This window comes from Equus przewalskii, chromosome 4 (genome assembly GCF_037783145.1).
Source record: "Equus przewalskii isolate Varuska chromosome 4, EquPr2, whole genome shotgun sequence".
NCBI lineage: Eukaryota > Metazoa > Chordata > Mammalia > Perissodactyla > Equidae > Equus > Equus przewalskii.
Genome location: NC_091834.1, coordinates 15,428,395 through 15,449,942, shown reverse-complemented (window position 1 = coordinate 15,449,942; position 21,548 = coordinate 15,428,395). Strand labels below are relative to the sequence as shown.

General features: G+C 43.3%; 1 protein-coding gene and 1 long non-coding RNA gene across 2 annotated transcripts in view; one reads left to right on the top strand and one right to left on the bottom strand.

Annotated features, from left to right (window-relative positions):
• The window catches only part of LOC139082767 (uncharacterized), a 40,700-nt gene extending 38,642 nt beyond the window's left edge, over nt 1–2,058 (bottom strand). Inside the window, exon 1 of the long non-coding RNA XR_011538980.1 lies at nt 1,830–2,058. This is a non-coding gene — a long non-coding RNA (uncharacterized lncRNA). The remainder of the gene's footprint in view (nt 1–1,829) is intronic.
• Nucleotides 2,059–2,171: 113 nt separating this feature from the next.
• Nucleotides 2,172–11,941, top strand: H2AZ2 (H2A.Z variant histone 2). The gene is made up of 5 exons (XM_070615520.1): nt 2,172–2,299; nt 6,624–6,701; nt 9,036–9,149; nt 10,809–10,938; nt 11,608–11,941. The coding sequence occupies exons 1-5, from the start codon at nt 2,297–2,299 to the stop codon at nt 11,667–11,669; spliced, it is 387 nt and encodes a 128-aa protein (XP_070471621.1). The 5' UTR covers nt 2,172–2,296; the 3' UTR covers nt 11,670–11,941.
• The last annotated feature ends 9,607 nt before the right edge of the window (nt 11,942–21,548 follow it).

Genomic DNA, 21,548 nt, shown 5'->3' with positions numbered 1-21,548 from the left:
ACACAGGCATAAAAACACCTGGAATCTATGTACAGTAATCAGTAAGGCTCTCCTCTCCAAAAGGCTAAAACACTGGCAACACTGGTTGCCTGTGCAGAGCTAAAATGGAAAGTGGGGCAGGGATGGGAAGTCTTTTCACTGTACACTCTTAGTACCTTTAAAATTTTGTACACGTGAATATATTGCCCATTCAAAAATTGACTAAATTTTTGCGGAGGAAAGCCATCGTCGTAGGTCAGGTTACCCAGGAAACAGATTCTAACACAGGGATGTACCTTCAAGAAGTTTAGTGAGGAATGCTCTTTGCAATATCACTATGAGAAAAGGAAGGAAGCAGGACTGAGTAGAGGTAGAAGGTAGTTGGAGCAAATCGGTGTCAATCACAAGGAAACTCTGGAGTTGGACTGGCCCTTCAGAGATGTCCCAAATTAAGGCAAAAGAGCTGGGCACTGTCATCCCACATCCACCAGTCACGGGAGGTAGGACAATGGGGACATGGCCCAAAAAAAGCCAGATTTGAGATATTCAGGAAGTAGAGGTGGTAAGAAGGATCTGGTCAGAATTTGAGCACCCACACTAGCCTTCTTTCAGTCCCTTCATAGTGACAAGCCTTTCTCATTTCACAGACCTCTGTACTTGCTCTTTCTTCCTAGACCGCTGCCCGCCCTATCTAAATTAAGTTCCCTCTGCTGCTCTCTCAAAGCACCCTGCTCCTTTCCTTCCACACACTTGTATTTATTAATAATTCACCCTTTGCATGTTAACATCTGACCCCTGCTGCAGAGGATGGTTAGGGCAAGGACAGGTCTATTTTGCTAACCCCTGAATCGCCAGTACCTAAGACAGTGCCTGCAAACAGCAGGCGCCCGGTGATTTGCCGAGGGAAAAATCCACGGGTAGATGCCTTGGTAGGTCTCTTAGACTTCGTTCACTAAGGCCAGAAACACGAAAGGAGGGGCAGGAACTCACAATGGTCATTGCATCCTCAATTAACTCATAACTCCTCTCCCTCGTTGCCAGGTTTTCCATTAATCTGGGCACACTGCTCCACGCCTCCAATCTCACCGGCCCCTCCTTCCTCACACCCGTCTACACCTTCACTCTCATTTTCCCAAACTCTTATTTGGAAGCTCGCCCCCTTCCTCTCCTCAAACTCACATCCCCCGCGTTGCTTCCTCCGTGTCAGAAAGAAAACAATTCACACTTTGGGACAGGATCTGCCCAGCTGGTGACACATTTGTGAAATGCCAGCCTGGGAAAACCCCGCTAGCTCGCAACCCCCGCGTGGACTGCCGGCTCCTGGCACCCCGAACGCGGCCTGGCGCGGACAGTGGACGAAACCGGGGAAAGAGGGAAAGGCAGAAAGCTGCAACGGGTCGGAAGACCCGGGAACCCGGGCCTGGGCGCCGGCGAGCGCTGGCCGTGCGGTCCAGGGGCTGACGGGCTGTCCCAGCCGTGGGGTGGGCGCCGCGGGGACCCTGCCGGGCCAGCCCGCGGGAGAGCCGGCCACGCCCGCCTTCGCGCAGTCCCTCCGCTTCGCAGCGGCCGCGGGGACGCTGACCCCATTTCAGAGCTTCTCTCCCTTTTCGTTGCGCGTCCTCACGGCTAACCTAACGCCGGCGGGAAAGCGCTGAGGAAAAGGGCCGCTGCCCGGGAAGAGTGCCCGCCACGAGACGAGTCCCAGCTAGCACGAAAAAAACCCTCGAAGTCTGTGAAAACCCGCCGCGAAAAGCCACCCCACAACCGTTTCCTCCCAAACAGCTCTCAGAACCCCGAGAGCCAACGCCGAGAACTAGCGGGAAAGCTACCGCCACCGCCAATCGCCTCACCATTGACTAATCCCGCTGTCGTTCCCGGAGGCCCGCCTCCCTGGCTCGCGGGCGATGTTCTCATTGGCTGATTTCCGCCAGCCGTCTTCCCTCATTGGTCAGTCCCTCCGTTCGTCAGACTCGGGCCGTGGAGACTGGCAGAGAGCGGAGCGTGGCCCCGCCCCTGCTCGCGCACAGGCGCGGCCGTGTTGGGGCTGGAGGCCCCGCCTCCGCGTGCCGTGTGCAAAAACAAACAGCCGTTAGGGAGGAGGTGCCAAGGGGCGGGGTCTGGCTAGAAGGAGGCGTCCGATTGGGCGGCCGCCGGGGTTCAAACGAGCAAGGCGAGCAGGCATTGGTCGGGGCGGCGCGAGGCGGGTCCCGGTTATTGTCCCGGCTCCGGCGGCGGCGGTCGGTGCTCCGGGAGCGGCGGCAGCGGCAGCAGCGGCGGCAGCGGCTCGGCGGGAGCGAGGGCGGGAGCAGCCAAGACCATGGTGAGGGTGCCTGGGCGGCCGGGGTGGGCGGGCGGCGATAGCTGGGCGACGCCGCTACCTGTTGAGGCGGCGGGTGTGAGGGGCGGCGGGCGTGAGGCGCGACGGTGACGGCGGGGCGGGCGTCAGGCGGGCGCGCGTCAGGCGGTGATGGCAGCGGTGACGGCGGGACTGCCGCGGTCCCAGCTTTGCTCTCCGTGGCGCCCGGGCGAAGCGAGGGGAGCGGGCCGAGGCCGGGGCGGCCCTGGCGGCGCGGCAGCACCTCCGCGCCCCGTGCGACCGACTTTGAGTCCTGAATTGTGCGGGGTTTGGTCCTGAGGCAGAGCTCGGGAAGAAAAGTGCGGCGTTTCCGAAACGTGAGAGCGCGAGCTCGGCCCCTTGGAAAGTTGAGAGGAGGAGAGGGCGCCCGAGTGTGGGGTGGCGTCGCGCGGGGCCCAGCCCGAGCCGCGCAGAGCGGGTGGATGTGTGACAGTCTCGAGGCTCAGAGCGGGGCCAGCGCTTAGGGACGAGCGCGTCGGTCCCTGTGACCTGGAGTGCGATCACTGTGCAGTGCCCGTACCGAGGCACCGGTGACAGCGACTCTGGAGCCTGGCTTCTCGAGCTGACGATTTGCGTGATCCTTGCTGGTTTTAAGGTGTCGCGCGTTTACTCTGCAGCGACATGTTGCATACGGGGTCTCCCTGTACCAGGAGCTGAAAATACGTAGGCGTTCGAGTAAGCTAGAAAGGTAGGAGGCGTCGAGTTGTCATTCTTGTTTTTAAGATTTTAAACTTGAGGGGAAGTGAGCCTGTGTCTGTTAGGCTAGTATGAAAGTATCTTGGTATCCAGTTTTCAGGTTGTTGTGTATGAAATGTGCTCCAGTTCTCTCTATAGATATATTTTGGACCAGGTTAACGCCAGTTCTTAGAATAAATAAATTCTTAGTTAATACCAGTTCTTAGAATGAAAAATTTTGTAGCGCTTGTATTTTTTTTCTCAATCAGCCATCAGATATACTAAAATGAATGTGCAGGTTGGGAGCCTGTGCGCAGTTTTGAGGGAGTTATGAAAAGAAAATACTCATTTACTGTATAGTTTTATACTCATACAGGTTTGACACCATAGAAGTTTGTTAAGTGTAAGTAATGTGTCTGGAGTCTCAAAAACCTTGGATATAGTCATTTAATATGTTGAGGTTTTTAAAAGCTGATTTCATGTCTCTGTCCTTAAAAAGCAAATAGATAAAAGAACAAATATGGATTTGAAAGAGTAAGGATAAAATTGCCTAAGAAGAGCAAATTGGGAAGCCTAGTGAGTTTTGCAGTTGATGGCTTTTAATTGATAACTAGTTCTTATTTTATAATGCAGTCATAGAGACACATCAGGATGATAGTTTTAGACTCATACACCAGTTGAGAAGTTTTAAAAGTTTTATACCAGAGCAAATACAGCTGAAAAGATTGCTTTATTTGAGGAATAAGTGGGAATATATTGTTACTCGAGCTGACCTCAGATATCAAAAAATTATGCAGTATCTTTTTTTCTGTAGCAATATGGTCAGAAATTCTTAAAATATATGGGGCATCCTGGTGGAAATCTAGAGATTCTCAGTTCTCTGTGTTAAATCAGTCTCTCTTGCTAAATTATTAAAGGTAAGAAAGAGATACGAATTAGTTCTTAGGCTTTTTTTTCCTGCTTCTAATGCCTGCCAAGGCCTTTAATTTTTTTTTAATGTGGTTTTGAGAGAGGAACATTAAGTCAACTGAGAGAGACAATTAAGAGACTATGTACAGTTGACTTTTAACTTAAAAAAAATTTTAAGAAAAGTGTTACAAAGGGGATGTGCCGTTGCATATCTTACCCTCTACTTCAAAAATATAGACCTTCACACAGCTAGCCATTCTTGTAAACTAATTTCTTTGTTGTTTTTTTTTCAGTGAAGAAATAATAGATTTAAATGGTAAAATCAGACAGAGAACCAAAAGAGTCCAAAAGAGAACATTGGTTTCCCTCTCAATACAGATCTTCAGTGTTCCCTCCCTAGAGGCAAATAACTTGTCTACCTTATTGTGTCACCTTCTAGAAATGTGTGTGTACACACACTCTGTAATACCCCATTTTACATAAACAAAGGCTCACTCCGCTTGCGTATACCTTGCCTTTTTCACGAAGAAATGTGTTTTGTGGATTGTTCTTTATCAGCACATATCTGTACCTCATTTGCTGAAATGGCTGCATAATATTCCATTGCATTTATATACCATATCCTATTAGTAAATGTTAAGATTATTTGAGAAGTATTTATTTTCTATGACTTGAAATCGTATTCGTTTAACCCCATTAGTGTAAGTTTGAAGGTCTTTTTTTTTTAATTATAAAATATACATAAAATTTACTATTTTGGCCTTTGTTTGTTTGTTTGAGGAAGATTAGCCCTGAGCTAACACCTGCTGCCAATCCTCCTCTTTTTGCTGAGGAAGCCTGGCCCTGAGCTAATATCCGTGCCCATCTTCCTCTACTTTATATGTGGGGTACCTGCCACAGCATGGCTTGCCAAGCGGTGCCACGCCAGCACCTGGGATCCGAACTGGCAAACCTCAGGCCGCGGAAGCGGAGCATGCGCACTTAACCGCTGGGCCACTGGGCTGGCCCCCATTTTGGCCATTTTTAAGCATACAATTCAGTGGCATTAAGTACATTAATATTGTTTTGCAACCATCACTTCCAGTGTGTCCAGAACTTTTTCATCTTCCCAAAGTTAAACTCTGTACTCATTAAACAATAACTCTCCGTTCCACCCCTCTCCCCAGCCTCTGGCAACCACAATTCTACTTTCTGTCTCTGTGATTTTAACTACGTAATGTCATGTAAGTGGAATCATACAATATTTGTTGTTCTTTGACAGGCTTATTTCACTTAGCATGATGTCTTCAAGGTTTATCCGTGCTGTTGCATGTATCAAGAATTTCCTTCCTTTTTACAGCTCAATACTATTCTATTGCACGTATACACCACGTTTTGTTTATCCATTTATACACAATGGACATTTGAGCTATTTCCATCTTTTAGCTATTATGATTAATACTGTTATGAACATGGGTGTACAAACATCTCTTTGAGTCCCTTCTTTCAGTTCTTTAGGTATATACCTAGAAGTGGAATTGCTGGAGCATATGATAATTCTATGTTTAAATTTTTTTTAAGGTGCTTTTTTTTCCTCCCAGAGAGCAAAGTTCTGAATATTTCTGTGGAAATTATATATGTTGACATTGTAAAAAATTATTTTAGGGGCCAGCCCAGTGGCATAGAGGTTAAATTCGCATCTTCCACTTTGGCAGCCTGGGGTTCATGGGTTTGGATCCCAGGTGCAGACCTACACATCACTCATCAAGCCATGCTGTGGTGGCATCCCACATACAAAATAGAGGAAGAAGGCCACAGATATTAGCTCAGTGACAGTCTTCCTCACACCCAAAAAAATTATTTCATTACGTAATATTTCCAGCATAAAAGTTATGTTGACTCAATGAAGATTCTTCAGTCTAAAATTTGAGAAATATGTTCAAATTTTCTTTTTAAATCTCATTTTAAATAAGTATTTAAGGTTTGACCTCATTTTTTTTCTTTTTTTTTTAAATCCTAACTCCAAGTACATCAGGTGGTGACTGTATTTAAAGATTTTATTTTTTTCCTTTTTCTCCCCAAAGCCCCCAGGTACATAGTTGTGTATTCTTACTTGTGGGTCCTTCGAGCTGTGGTATGTGGGATGCTGCCTCAGCATGGCTCGATGAGTGGTGCCATGTCCGCGCCCAGGATTCGAACCGATGAAACCCTGGGCCGCCTGCAGCGGAGCGCAGGAGCTCAACCACTCAGCCATGGGGCTGGCCCCTTGACCTCATTTTTTTTAAGCTTGTTTCTTGTGTGTGTGGGGAAGATTGGCCCTGAGCTAACATGCTAACATCTGTTGCCAATCTTCCTCTTCCCCCACCCCCCACCTCAAAGTCCCAGTACATAGTTGTATATCCTAGTTGTAGGTCCTTGTAGTTCTTCTATGTGGGATGTCACCACAGCATGGCTTGATGAGCAGTGTGGAGGTCCGTGCCCAGAATCCGAACCGGCAAACCCCAAGCCTCTGAGGTGGAGCCACTACGCTACCAGGCCAGACTCCAACCTGATTTTTGTATAAATTAGCAAATGTTAGTATAACACACATATATTTAAAATTGAGGAAGGAGATCACCCAGATTGTTTTTTTTAACACCTAACATAAAACTAGAAGAAATTTTGTTTTCTGAATATTTTTGAAATAGCATTTTCAACTCTTCATCTGGAGCTTTTTTTCACTTAGGCTGGAGGCAAAGCTGGAAAGGACAGTGGGAAGGCCAAAGCTAAGGCAGTGTCTCGCTCACAGAGAGCTGGGCTACAGGTGATGTATCCATGCTGTCATAATTCACTATTAAATTATTTTCTTTACTGTTGTAATTCATGATCCATAGATGTTCCATTAATTGCAAAAATGTACTTGTACTATTGACCTTTAATAATGAGATTAGTTGGTCAAAATTTAAATCATAAAGCATCTGTCTTTTAATTTGTATTCTCTTCTTCCAAATGAGAACACGTTATGGAAAGATCTTAAATTAATTTGGTGATTTTGCTCTCTTAAAATCTGTTATTTCTAGATTATAATTGTGTTCCTGTTTCTTTTATACATTGTATCATATCAAAGTGAGTATGCTGTGGTTTTTGTTTTGAAGAGGTATTGGTAGTAGTATGTTAACTTACAGGGTGAGATAGAATTTTGGATAGAATAATGAACTAACCATTGATTATTTCCCCAGTCGCTTCAGTTTTAGACTGAGTGATATGCTCAAAACACTAAATATTTTCAAATTTCATATATTTGCAAATTTAAACCACAAACTCAAAATTTTCTGGCTGAGTAAAAATTATTCCCTACGTATAAGAGACACTTTTTAAACAGGAAAGTTTAAAGGCCAGGCTGTAGGGTTTGGATTTTATCCTCTTGGCAGTGGTGAACCATTGAAAGTTTTTGAGTAATAGGATGATATGATCCAGGTGGTACTGAAAGAAGGGGGACAGCAACTTACCTTCTATGGGTACATTCTATATTTTAGAACATCATGTAAATCTTAATTAGAGTTTATTTGAAATGTCCTTAATTTGAAGTAGGAGATAGAAGACAGATGGAGGCTATTGCGGTGTTTAGGAATAAGATACATACTTGAACCGGAGTGGGATGAAAAGAATAGAAGGTGTGTGTGTGCTCCCAGAAAGTGGGAGGAGAGATATAGGGTTGAGAGGAAAGTCAAAGAAAGGTTTCTCTAAGGCTTAGAACCTGAAGGACAGAGGAGTTTGTAGTAGAGGCAAGTTATGAGAGAATAAATTTCAGTGGAGTCATTTTGAAGTTCCACCAAAATATCTGTGTAAAAATGTCCAAAAGTTGTAGATTTGAGTCCAGCTTTCCAAGAGAGGTGATTGAAAGAATTACAAGTTTAAGATCGTTTATATAAAATTGGCAGTTCATGCTATGGATGAGTTTCCTAAGTAGAGCATGAGAAAGAAACACAAAGACATTGGTGGATGCCTCAGAAACACATGGTATTTGAGTCAGAGAAAGGAAAGACTGAAAAGGAATCAGAGTTACTATTAGAATTCTATGTAATCTCTGCAGTCTAAGAAGAAATGGTTTTTGAGGTCCTTCTTTGTGTCAGACAACATGCCAGTCACTGAGCATGCTGAGGGGGAGTAAGGCATGGATCCTGCTCTTAGGGAGCTCAGAATTACTTAGGGAAGGAGTATAAACAACAGCAACAAAAGTTGTGCCTTTTCTCCTTAAGGATGCAATCTAGAAGTGTTTAATAGGTTCCATAATTAAAATGTCACCACTGGCCTTTAAGAATGGTGTTTAACAGAAGCTAAGTTTGGATTAGGAGAAAATGGGTGACAATAAGGGTTTCAGGATTTGCTTTTAAGTTTTGTGCTGGAAAGGAGATATCTGGACTGTAACTGGAAGCAGTTGCCATAGACATGTGGAGAAATTTTAAGTGAAGTGTGCAGAAGGAAAGGAGCCAGTGGAAAGGAAGTAATAATTGGAGCTGTTGAAATGCTGGAGCAGTAACAGGGTGAGGAAGGTCTGTAAGAAAGTTGATGGGGGACAGTCAAGGGCACAGACAAGGAGGATTAGGATACCTTGGAAGTGAGCAAGTACTTCTTCTCAGAAAGGAGAAAGAGTCATAATGAGAGAATAGTTGTTGGTTTTTCTTAGCTATCAGGTCACCTCTTGAAACTGAGGAAAGAAGAATAGAGTTGGGGCCCAAGGAAGGTGGTGGAGGTTCAAAGTCACATGAGGCTGTTATGTGAAGGAATTAATTAGATACAATACAGTTATTAGGCCATGTGGGATATGCAGTTGATGGCTGCACAGCATAGTTTCTCTTCATTTTATAATGACATTCCATATTATGCAGAAATTAATTCATAAAACCCTGTGGTGGTTCTTGTTTTTTAAACTTTTATTCTCTGCTTAGCAGGATAAAAGGCATGAAGATATTAGGCTGATTACTAGGGCATAACACACAGGCCCTGGAAACTCTTAATTGCCAAATAAGTTTGGCTTCTAATATCTGTAACCAAATTTTTTATTTCATGCTTTACTCATTATGCAACCTTTGATTACACTCAGTAATGCAGTGTTAAGACTCTTCATGCTTCCCCGTTTGGGTGATGTCTCTTTCAGTTTCCCGTGGGCCGCATCCACAGACATTTGAAGACTCGTACCACAAGCCACGGAAGGGTCGGTGCCACTGCTGCAGTGTACAGTGCTGCAATTCTGGAGTACCTCACTGCTGAGGTTTGTGGGGAAAATGTCTGTCATCTATGGGAATCTAAAAGGTGACCTAGACTGTAAATGGCTGAAACCCTTGGAATATGGGTTTGAAACAAAAAAGACGCATATGCTCATTGGCTTCCTTAATAGCAGTTTTAGATGTATCTTATCAGCCTATTACCTAGTACCAATGTCAAAAAGAACCTTGGTGTACTCGTTTTAAAGTTAAGCAAGAGTCAACAATCCATATATTTAAGTGACATGACAAAGGAGTGTAAAATAATTTAAATACTGTACTACTAATTAACTCTGAAGTATGTATGTAATGAATGTGATATTTGTGAAGTTACAACATAACTTCTTAGTGAATGAAGAGTTGGGGTGGGATAAGGTTTTGCCAGTATGATGATATGTAAAAAAAATCACAAATATGATGATATGAAATTTGGTAAAAGACAATCAGTCCTTCTGGTTCTCTGCATGGTTGTATGTGTAAAATGCTGTATCTGTTCAGTTTGACATTTCAGGAAGATAAGTTAATTGAGTACGAGTTTGTAATTCTTAGGTCATGGACCATCACTTCCTCCATCCCAGCCCCTCTTAAGGAAAACAAATGGAAAGCCATGAAACTCCTTCAGCTACATTCCAAGCCAGAGAAGTAATTTGATAGTAAGCAAGTCTAGTAGTAGAGATAGCCAACCTAGCAGAAACAAAGGAAGAGTTCTCACTCAGGAAAGATATGGTTGAGAGCTAGGCTGAAAGATATAGGTGTAACCTGTATGTTAATTATCATTGCTGTCATTTCATTAGCCTCACTAAGTCATTTGTGTCCCATTGGAGATTTAACATTGAATTATGGACAGTCTCAACTATGGAGGCAAAAAATAAATTAAAAATGCAGTTTTATGGCCAGCTGGGACTTTGAGATTCCTCTAATTGAAAATTCCCAGTAGGGCTTTTAGCTTATTGCCTACAGATTATAGGGCTCAGTGATGTTAAAAACTCTGAATAAGAAATTATTTTAATTATATTTTTAAACTTGCTACCAGTACTAAGATAAATTCCAACCATTAAGGGCAGTGCAAAAATAAACTCTCATAGGGGCCAGTCCGGTGGCCCAGCACTTAAGTTCACACGTTCTGCTTCTCTGCGGCCCGGGGTTCGTCAGTTTGGATCCTGGGTGCGGACGTGGCACTGCTTGGCAAGACATGCTGTGGTGGGCATCCCACGTATAAAGTGGAGGGAGATGGGCACGCATGTTGGCTCAGGGCCAGTCTTCCTCAGCAAAAAGAGGAAGATTGGTGGCAGATGTTAGCTCAGGGTTAATCTGCCTCAAAAGAAAAAGAAAAAAAAAATACATGATTTTTCTAGATGTTCACATTTAGAATCTTGGCTAAAGGATAGTATTATCCCTTGTCCTTTCTGTAGAGGTAGGTTTTCAGGTTTTTTTCTCAAGTCTCTAGTGCTCTTGCAGACAATGAATATGAAAGGGTCAAATGAAGTAATGAGAGTTCTATAAAGGCATTATAGAAATATGAAAAAGAAAAATGTATTATTGGTTTATGTATTTTGTGTGTTTTATGTACAGAGTCTATAGTGATCTTTTTAGCTATGATTGCAAGTCTACACCGAATCCTTAAACATTCACTCTTTGTTTGATGTGCTCTCACGGATGCCTTGTAGGTGCTGGAGCTGGCAGGTAATGCTTCCAAGGATCTTAAAGTAAAGCGGATCACTCCGCGTCACTTGCAGCTTGCGATCCGCGGTGATGAAGAGTTGGATTCTCTTATCAAGGCTACCATAGCTGGGGGTGGTATGTATTAATTACCTCTTCAACCTAGATTGCTGTTGGCCTTTCTAACTAAAATATAATTCGGATCAGTGATTTAATGCATTTGAATAGCCAATTATAAAACATAAACTTAAATTCCTTAAGTGTTAAATCTATTACACATCTAGGCTTCTTTTCATTATGATTCATAAATATTTCTTCTCCTTGTAGCCATATACAGTGCTATTTTTATTTTAGTAAGTTCTTTATTTAAATTTCATATATGATATTTAAAACCTGGTGTTTAAGATATTTCCCATACCCTGTAAACTATGTTTGAAAAATGATCTTGAGAAATTGATTAATGTTGAAAGTCAGATGAGTCCAGATCGGTGAAGATGGGATATAAGTTGGTGGCTCTTAATCCTTTTTGGATCACCTTTGGAGAACCTCTTGAAAGCTATGATTACTCCTCTCCAAAAAACATTAAATCATACCATTTTACATACAGTTTTAGAGGGGTTCCCAAACCCCTCTAAAGAGAGGGGAGTCCTGATGTAAATACTTTTTAACAGGATCAGAATGTGAAAGAGGACTTAAGTAAATTTCATTCTTTGTATAATTGCTCTTTTTGGTTGAGGCACTGAAGTATAAGATATGGCCAGCTTAAAGGTTTTTTTAATAATACTCTTTCTTTTCATTTCATTCTAGGTGTGATCCCTCACATCCACAAGTCTCTAATTGGAAAGAAGGGACAGCAGAAAACTGCTTAGAGAGTTGTTTTAACCAACCCTCTTCCTCCCCGTCATTGTACTGTAACTGAGACAGAAGAAATAATGGGGATATGTGGAATTTTTAAAACAGTTAAATGGAAAAGCATAGACAATTACTGTAGACATCATAAAAGAAACATTTGTACGTTCTTAGACTCGAAGTTTGATAAAAGTACCTTTTCATGTGGCAACAGCTGTGTGTTGATTGGCTAGATTTCTCCCATGTGTTTTATACAAAAATGGAATTGATAAACCATTTTTTACAAAAATAATTTGTCTCAAAACTGTTCTGTTTGTGATGTGTTGGAAATATTTTGCTCATCCTTTGAAATTTTTTAAATTTCAAATTGGTTATCATATATTCAGAACAATCTTAAAGCAGAAATTGGGAATATGGCTTTACCATGATGGTTACCATAGTGTACTGAATCTCAGATGCTATCTATTTGTAGTATGCGTCAGTATTTTACATACCACAAAAGAAAGAAAAACTCTGCCAATTAAACCATGATACGCCATCACTTATGATATGCATCCTGATTTTAGAGATGTTAGAATATGAAAATGTGTGCATTTAGAATTGATGAAATAGGATAGCAGAATTATTTTAGTTATTTAATGAGTACTTACTGTGTGGCAAGCCCTGTGCTAAGTGTTTTACTGATCAAGAAATTTTATTACCCCCACTTTAAAGATGTGGAACCTGAGGCTCAGAGAGGGTAAATGGTTTGCCAGAAAACATTTATCTAGTCGATAGAAAATGGCAGTGCTAGAATACAAACCTAGATTTGGCTGACTCCAGAGCCCACACTCTATATAGAATTGAAGTTAAATTCATCAGTTTTCTTCTTTTGGCTTAAAATTCCAACTTTTATTGGTATTATTGATACAGTAATATTCAGTAATTTGTACAATAATTTAAAAGTTATTTTCTTTGTCAGTTTCTAAGTAACTATTGTAAGATTTAAGTTAATGTACTCATTAATGGTCCATCAGAAAATTATATTTTTCTGCCTGGAAGTCTTCATTAAAAAAGGAAAGCTTTTAATGTTTTATAATACAATACTATCAAAACAAAACTCTCATTTTAAAAACTTATTTTATTATGGAAATTTTCAAAAATACACAAAAATAAAGAGAATAGTATAATGAACCCCTGTGTACTCATCCTCCAACTTCAGCAGTTATCCTGTGGTCAGTTTTGTTTTATCTGTATCCCCACCTGAGCCCTCCTCCCAGTGGATTGGTTTGAATCCTGTTATAGGTATGAATTGTTTTCATGTCTCCTTACTTCAGTGTGTCTCTCTAAAGATGGGACACTTTTTAGACATAACCACAATACCATTGTTTTAAGACAGCTGACACGTTTTATAAATATCAAATATCCAATCAGTATTCAAGTTTCCCTGATTGTCTCTTTGTTTTTGGGGTTTTGTTTTTAAAGATTTTATTTTTCCTTTTTCTCCCCGAAGCCCCAGGTACATAGTTGTGTATTTTTAGTTGTGGGTCCTTCTAGTTGTGGCATGTGGGACGCCACCTCAGCATGGCTTGATGAGCGGTGCTGTGTCTGTGCCCAGGATCCGAACTTGTGAAACTCTGGGCCGCTGAAGCAGAGCACGTGAACTTAGCCACTTGGCCACAGGGCTGGCCCCTGTCTCTTAGGTCTTTACAGTTGATTTGTTGGAATCAGGATCCAGAGAAGATCTATATCTTACATTTTGTTGATATCTCATAAGTTTCTTTTTAATCTAGAAGTTTCTCTTCTCTTTGTTTTTCTTGTAATTTAATATTTGAAGAAACTGAGCTATTTGTCCTATAGAATTCTCTCTAAATGTGGATTTTACAGAATGCATCCTAATGGTATTTAACATTTTTTCTCTGTCCCTTATATTTCCTTTATGCCGACAGGTCTAGAGGAGTGGTTTTTGTTCCATTTGGCTTTTTCATAATAATAATTCATAGGTGATATTCTATACTCCCTGTCGGGGAGCGCCTAATGCCTGCCTGTCTCTCATCTTGTAGAGTTAAGACTGATGGTAGGTTTGGATGCTGCCAGCCCACTCCATCCCTTATCAAGTTCTCTGTCAGCTTTTCCTCTAAGAGTTTTACCTGTCATAAGCTAAAACTAATGATCATTAGCTATCGTTGCCCAGATCTGAGAGTCCATTAAGGGTTGCCAATGGGTGATATCCTATCATTCCTTCTGCATCTGGAATTCTATAAAGAACTTTTGCTCTTCGGTTTACAAAGCAAGATAAGAAGAAAATTTCAAATTTTGATTGAGTTATCTCTGCACACACTTTGAAGTTTCATATTGAGAGGACCCACAGTTACCCCTGTGTGAAGTTTTAGTAGTTTTTAGAAACCAATGTAGCAGGGCTGGCCCAGTGGCGCAGCAGTTAAGTTCACAGGTTCCGCTTCTTGGCAGCCTGGGGTTCACCAGTCGGATCTCGGGTGCAGACATGGTACCTCTTGGCAAAAAGCCATGCTGTGGTAGGTGTCCCACATATAAAAGTAGAGGCAGATGGGCACGGATGTTAGCTCAGGGCCAGGCTTCCTCAGCAAAAAAGAGGAGGATTGGCAGTAATTAACATAATGCCCTCAGGTCCATTCATGTTGTCACGAATGACAAGATTTCATTCTTTTTTTATTCCATTATATATACCACATTTTCTTTATCCATTCATCCGTCAGTGGACACTTAAGTTGTTTCCATGTCTTGGCTACTGTGAATAATGCTGCAGTGAACATGGGGGTGCAAATATCTTTGAGAGTGAGTGTTTGCATTTTCTTTGGATAAATACCCAGAAGTGGATTTGCTGGATCATATGGCCGTTCTATTTTTGACTTTCTGAGGAACCTCCATACTTTTTTCCTTAGTGGGGCTGCACCAATTTACCTTCCCACCAACAGTACACAAGGGTTCCCTTTTCTCCACATCCTCACCACGACTTGTTATCTGTTGTCTTGATGATAGCTGTTCTAACAGGTGTGAGGTGATATCTGTCTCCTTGTGGTTTTGATTGGCATTTCCCTGATGCTTAGTGATGTCGAGCATCTTTTCATGTACCACCTGTTGACCTTCTGTATGTCTTCTTTGAAAAAAAAGTCTATTCAGATCTTCTGCCCATTTTTTAATTTGTTGGTTTTTTGGGGGTTTTTTTTTTTTTTTTTTTTTGGCTGTTGAGTTGTAGAAGTTCTTTGTATATTTTGGATGTTAACCCCTTTTCACATAGATGATTTACAAATATTTCCTCCTATTCTGTACGTTGCCTTTTCATTTTGTTGATGGTGTGATGGTTCTTTTTTGATATTTTATTATGAAAAAAAAATTTTTTTTCTGAGGAAGATTGGCCCTGAGCTAACATCTGTGCCAGTCTGCCGCTATTTTGTATGTGGGTCACTGCCACAGCATGGCTGCTGACAAGTAGTGTAGGTCCATGCCTGGGAAGAACCCAGGTCACCAAAGCAGAGTGCACCAAACTTAACCACTAGGCCACAGGGCTGGCCCCATGAAAATTATTATTTGTATGTGTGAGGAAGATTGGCCCTAAGCTAATATCTGTGCTGATCTTCCTCTGTTTTGTATGTGGGATGCTGCCACAGCATGACGATGAGCAGTGTGTAGGTCTGCACCCAGGATCTAAACCCACAAACCCCGGGCTGCTGAAGCCGAGCACGTGAGCTTAACCACTACGCCGCTGGGCTGGCCCCAGCCCATGAAAAGTTTTTAACATGCAAAAAAGTTAATTATACAGTGAATAATTCTTATACCTACCACCTAGATTCTACAATTAATATTTTACTCTGTTTTATCACATAATTTATTCATCTATGGGATGGCCCTAATTTGCCTGCTGGTTTTTTCCCTCTATTTGTCCTGTTGTTTCTTCTTAGAGAAGAGAAGGTGTTCCTAGACCAAATCGTGTCATTATATTAAGTGATTGAGAGATTCTGATGATCTAGTGAAACAAGATGTCACTAGGATATGTGCTAAATTGAATCAAGGCTGAATGTGCTGAATAAGGACTTTTTTTTCTCAGATTTTAAGCAAGATTCTTCATCTATTTAAGAGGAGCTTTGATTAAAAGTAATTTCAGAGCACTTTTTTGTGCACATTCTATTTGTCCCTTTGGGTAAACCACATTGCTGCAGTGTCGGTCCACACCGCCACCCCTGAGTGAAGGTGTAGTGAGTCTGGGGACTTCCAGACACTGGAAGGGTGAGAACATGGTGGGTGGAAGGGGTGTAATAAGCATCCATTTCATGGTTTTTGTTTCGTAAGTGAGGAGGTCAACATGAACTGTGTCAAAGTTAAAGACCACCCACCCCTTTTAAAATCGGCCTTTGCGTAATCTACCAGTTAGTTAACTAGCGTTTCTTAATGTTCAAATATGGAGTTAATCCATGTTCACGTGAGGCCCGGTCTAACCGCCGTAACTGCTTGAACACCTGGCAGAGTAGGTGATGTGCTTCTGAAGGGAGGGGTGTTTTGTTTCGGGGTCCGTAGTACGCGAGGTTCTAAGAGACAGAATTTGGGCCCCCATGACCTTCCAACCTTCTGTCCCCTGCTGTTCTGCCTGTGAATAGTTTACATTACATGGCAAAAGGGACTTTGCAGATGTAATTTAGGTTTCTGAAATACGGATATCTGGGTGGGTCCGGTGTAATCTCGAGCCCTTAAAAGTGGAAGAGGAAGCTGGCGGCAGGTTCCAAGGACTCGAGGTGACACTGCTGGCTTGAAGGTAGAGAGGGCCGCATGGAAGACTGGAGAAGGAAATGAATTCTGCCACCAACCAGCAGTCCCGGAAGAGGGCCTTGAAGCACAGATGAGAACTGCAGCCCTGGCCAGCACCCTGATTTTAGCGGCTGACCCCCTGTGTAAAGGGTCTGCCATGCCACAGTAGACCTCTGACCTGCAGGAACGGTTGTTTAAAGCCACTGCATTTGTGGTAATTTGTTCCAGCAGCGATTGCAAACAAATAGAGGAATACATGTAAGGTTTGCAAGTGTCAGGCTCCTGATGGGTATTGATTTATGACTTCTTACAAGCAGAGAGCAAGAAAGATTGGGGTTGCAGTTCTTCCAAAGGTGATCTACGCCTAACAATTGTGGAGTCGGGTACACCTGGGTTCAAATCTTACTGGCTGGTCCCAGACTGGGTGGCCTCTCTCCCTCCCAGGAGTGGAGGTGATAACAGTGCCTCCTTCACCTCCTCACATACCGACCCGAGTGAGAGAACATTCACAAGGTGCTTAGCTCAGTGCCTGCTGCCCAGAGAACTCCGAGAGTCCCTAAAGCGCCGGACCGTCTCTTTCCAGTCAGCAGGTTTAAGCAGAGCCTTTTTTTACCAGAGGCTCAACAAGAACATGGACACATCAAACTCAATTCAGAACGTTAAACAAGGACTCCCAGGCCAGTCACTTCGAGGACTACTGCAGAAAGTTCCAAGGTCAACATTAAGAATGAGTGCTGATAAAGAAATGTGCAAATTATTAGGATGTTGATAAGTCAACCCATGACGTTCTGGAGAGACGTATCTGAGTACCTTCTGTATCCCCAAATTGGCAGTCCTGTCACAGTGCATAGTTTCATGAAACTTTCAAAGAGCATCTCAGTTACTGGTAATATGTGAACTAAGAAAATAGCTACATTAAAATAGGAGTTCCCAGGAGCTGGCCTGGTGGCGTAGTAGTTAAGTTCACGTGCTCCACTTCAGCGGCTCAGGGTTCATGGGTTCAGATCCCAGGCGTGGGCCTACACACCACTCATCAAGCCATGTGGCATCCCACATACAAAATAGAGGAAGAGTGGCACAGATATTAGCTCAGGGCCAATCTTGCTCACCAAAAAAAAAAAAAAAGGAGGAGTGCCCTACCATTGGCTCTGGTCTTCTCGTCTCCTAGCTGCAAGTACCCGAGACTGGAACAATGCCCCTTGAAAATTGTAAATTACAATGTGTGTCATGGATCTTTGAATAGATACATGAAACTTAGTGAAACCAAGACCAGGAAATCTTTGCATGCCAAAGATCTATGTACTTTGTATGTGACAGCAGGGCCCAGGAGTTCCATGGCCACATCCTTACAAATCAGCACTCCCCGGCTGCCGGCGCTGTTGCCTGTAGACATGGTCACATTAGTTGGAGAGTCGTATTTTTATCAGAATCTGTGAATATCATCTCTGATTGATAATTACACAAAAGACTGCTCTAGATTTTTTTTAAAGATCATTCTAATTCTGTAAGTAAACTCCGAAATTGTACAGCCACTGTACAGCTAAAATCTCAACATCCAAGGTTGGGCTAGTGTGATAGTGTGATTTATAATAAATACATATTTTGGTCTTCATCCATCGTTCCTGGCTCACAGGTCCCAAAACCCTTGGGATTTCCTGAGTGCTAAGAGCAATGGGAGCATCTTTTGTCATAATATTTGGTCTCTTGTCCTCATTTCCTGAAGATGCTTCAGAGTCATAAAGGTGAAATGGTGTCTTGTTATTCATAACAAGCCCCTTGCCACCCCAACTAGGTTTATGTTAATGAGGTGACTTTGGAAGCACCTAAGGATGGGACCTGGTTGCCAGGAGAACCAACCATGCGATTAGAAGGTTGGAACTTTCAGTGCTACCCCTGACCTCTAGAGAGGGGAGATGGACTGGAGGTTGAATCAATTGCCAATGGCCAATGATTTAATCAATGCTGCCTCTGTAATGAAGCCTCTATAAAAACCCAAAAGGACGGGGGTTCAGAGAGCTTCCAGGTTGTGAACCAGAATGCATCCATGTGCTGGGCCCCAAACTCCACGGGGACAGAAGCTTTTTGCTTCGGGAACTCACCCTACGTATCTCTTCACCTGGCTGTTGTTTTGTATCCTTCAATGTCCTTTGTAATAAATGGGTAATCTAGTGAGTAACGGGTTTTCTGAGTTTGGTGAGCCGCTAACAAATTGAACCCAAGGGAGCCGGGGGACCTCTGATGTACAGCCATTGGGTCAGAAGTACAGGTGATAACCTAGACCTGCAGTTGGCACCTAAAGAGGAGGGCTGGCTCACAGGACTGAGCTCTTAACCTGTGGGATCTGACACTATCTCCAGGTAGAGTCAGAATTGAGTTGAATTCTAGGACACCCGGCTGGTGTCAGAGTTGCTCAGTGGTGTGAGGAAAACCCCACGCATTGGAATTGAGCGCAGGAGTGAAGCTAGTTTCTCCCAGTTTGGCCCAGATTTTTCAGGGAAGCCCAGTTTGGCCTAAAAGCTCCTTACCCCGATCCTCCTTCACTAAGAGGACGCAGGCCCGCTCCTCGCTCCCACCTGCTTTTCATCGTGAGCCCTGTGCTCGGGGCTGTTTCCTGTTCTTGGGACATTTAGGAGCTGCCTCTGCAAATGCAGCTTGCTTGGAGAGTTAGGAACAACGCTATGCTACGAGTTATTCCAAAAATTCGCCTAGTCTGGGCTTGGGATGTACTTTTGAAAATAAGATTGCCTCTCCTTAAACTCTTTCTATAGTTAAGACCTTTCGCTATTTGAATTGTATTCCTTTCTAACTTTGAATGTCTGCATTTGAGTATAACAGAGATAAATCTTTATGAACAGACGAGATTAGAGTTGGCCACTGATGGTGGTTCCCAAATATTTGTTCATGGATGTTTCATTACCCGGATGAGTGTATTACATAATAAAATTGAGCAAAGGTAGTCCTTTTCCAACTGACAGAAAAAACAAGCCAGTTGATTGTCTTGTCAATTTTAAGTTTTTCTTAAATTTTTCCTATATCGCTTATCAGCAAAAAATGAAAAAGTAGCCTACCAATATTAATGGAAGTGCTGAGCATATTCTTGTAATTGGTGTGGTTTTTCTGTGGATATGTGTGCTTGCTTTGATCTTTTATTGTATTTACCTTATTGTCACATTTTCTCTTGGTAAAGTTGTTCCTAGTTTATATGATGGAATTAAATACATTCTGTGTAAAAGAGTTGGGCTGGACTGAGTAATCTCTGGAAGATCCCTTTCCGCTTTAAAAAGTAGGAGACAGGGGCTGGCCCCGTGGCGGAGTGGTTAGGTTCGCGCGCTCCGCTGCAGGCGGCCCAGTGTTTTATTGGTTCGAATCCTGGGCGCGGACATGGCACTGCTCATCAAACCACGCTGAGGCGGCATCCCGCATGCCACAACTAGAAGGACCCACAACAAAGAATATACAACTATGTACCGGGGGGCTTTGGGGAGAAAAAGGAAAAAATAAAATCTTTAAAAATAAAAAAAGTAGGAGACAGGGGCCGGCCTGGTAGTGCAGCGGTTAGTTGTGCACGTTCCGCTTCTCAGCCGCCCGGGGTTCACCAGTTCGGATCCCGGGTGCGGACATGGCACTGCTTGGCATGCCATGCTGTGGTAGGCGTCCCACATATAAACTAGAGGAATATGGGCACAGATGTTAGCTCAGGGCCAGGCTTCCTCAGCAAAAAGAGGAGGATTGGCAGCAGGTGTTAGCTCAGGGCTAATCTTCCTCAAAAAAAAAAAAAAGTAGGAGACAATGAATTCCTGTCATTGAAGGTGTTCAAGCGGGGCTGACCTAGCCCTCAGCAGAGGGACCTGCTGGCCTCCTCCCAGTGTCCCACCTCCACTGCAACCATGGGATGAGGCTGGCGAAATGCAGGCATAGGAAGATGATTCAACATCCAGGGGTCACATATCTAAAAGGGGGACAGAGCTGAGAATCTGGTCTGTTTAGCTCCAAGACTTAGAATTTTTTCTATAGTTGGGGAAGGTCACTAAACATTTTCTTTGAAAACCTACCACATGCCCTATGTGGATTTATCTCATTTAATCCCCTGAATATATCTGGGAAATAAATACCAGCCTTAGCTACAGACAAAGAAATTCAGAATCATAGATGTTAGATAGCTGGCTCCAGCTGGCGGCATAGCTGGAATTTGAACTCGGATCAGCCTGACTGCCAGCTGCAGGCTCTGTCAGTGCAAAGGACACGATGATATGCAACGGGGGTCTGCCACCACCCGTGGATGTGCCACACATTGTTCTGGTTTGCTTGAAGCTTCATTTAGAGAATGTGATTAACACAGGTCTGGAAGTAACTATAAAGTTCTCATTCTAATGTCTCACACTTAGAGCCAAGTGGCCTCATAAGCTCAGATGATTTTGTGCCCATTGATCTTGTGGGTTGCAGGAGTCCTCTAATATGTACAAACGAGACACGCCTAGCTCCTGGTGGACAGAAGCCGTGGCTCCCTTTGAGAATGAAGCCTGGAAGCAGGGCATGTCAGCGGAAAGTGCCGTCAGCTGCCGCTCCCTGCACACAGGCTTGCTAGTCTCCAGCAGCCTCGCATTTCCCAGCACCGCCAGGGGGAATCGCCCGCAGCCCTGTGACTCTACAGGCTCCCGCCCTCAGTGGGTGGCTGTGGTGCCTGGGGACCCTGGATGAGGAACTCTACCCCATGGCGGTCTTGGTGAAAGTTAGCAGCATAATCAGATGTGACAGTTGTTATCCTGCCAAAAGGCTTGTTCCTTGTCTCCTGCACGTACCACCAGGCGAGCTTCCTTTTTCTCCTATCTGTCAGTGGCATCAATGCCTCAATTCGCATTCCACTTTTTCTCCCTCTGCCCACTTCCTTCCTGTCTTCTTCCTCAGCTGTGAGCACAGCCACCAGACTTCCCAAATTTTTCAGAGAGTCCAGTTTCAAATACACGTCCTAGAGTATATTCACACTATATTCATACTTCCCAGGGCACACGTTCTGATCTTCCGTTCTGACAACTCCTCCTCAGAACTCCTCAGATCCTGCCCCCTCCCACTCCCTACCTAGGCCATGATGGTCACCTCTCACCAGTCTCCCATTTTAACCCATTTTGCACACCATGACCAGA

Bases quoted from the DNA above. Each gene is read 5' to 3' on its own strand.
- H2AZ2 (XM_070615520.1), top strand. The intron at 9,150-10,808 runs GTTTGTGGGGAA...GATGCCTTGTAG, and splicing joins TGGAGTACCTCACTGCTGAG to GTGCTGGAGCTGGCAGGTAA. The intron at 10,939-11,607 runs GTATGTATTAAT...ATTTCATTCTAG, and splicing joins GGCTACCATAGCTGGGGGTG to GTGTGATCCCTCACATCCAC.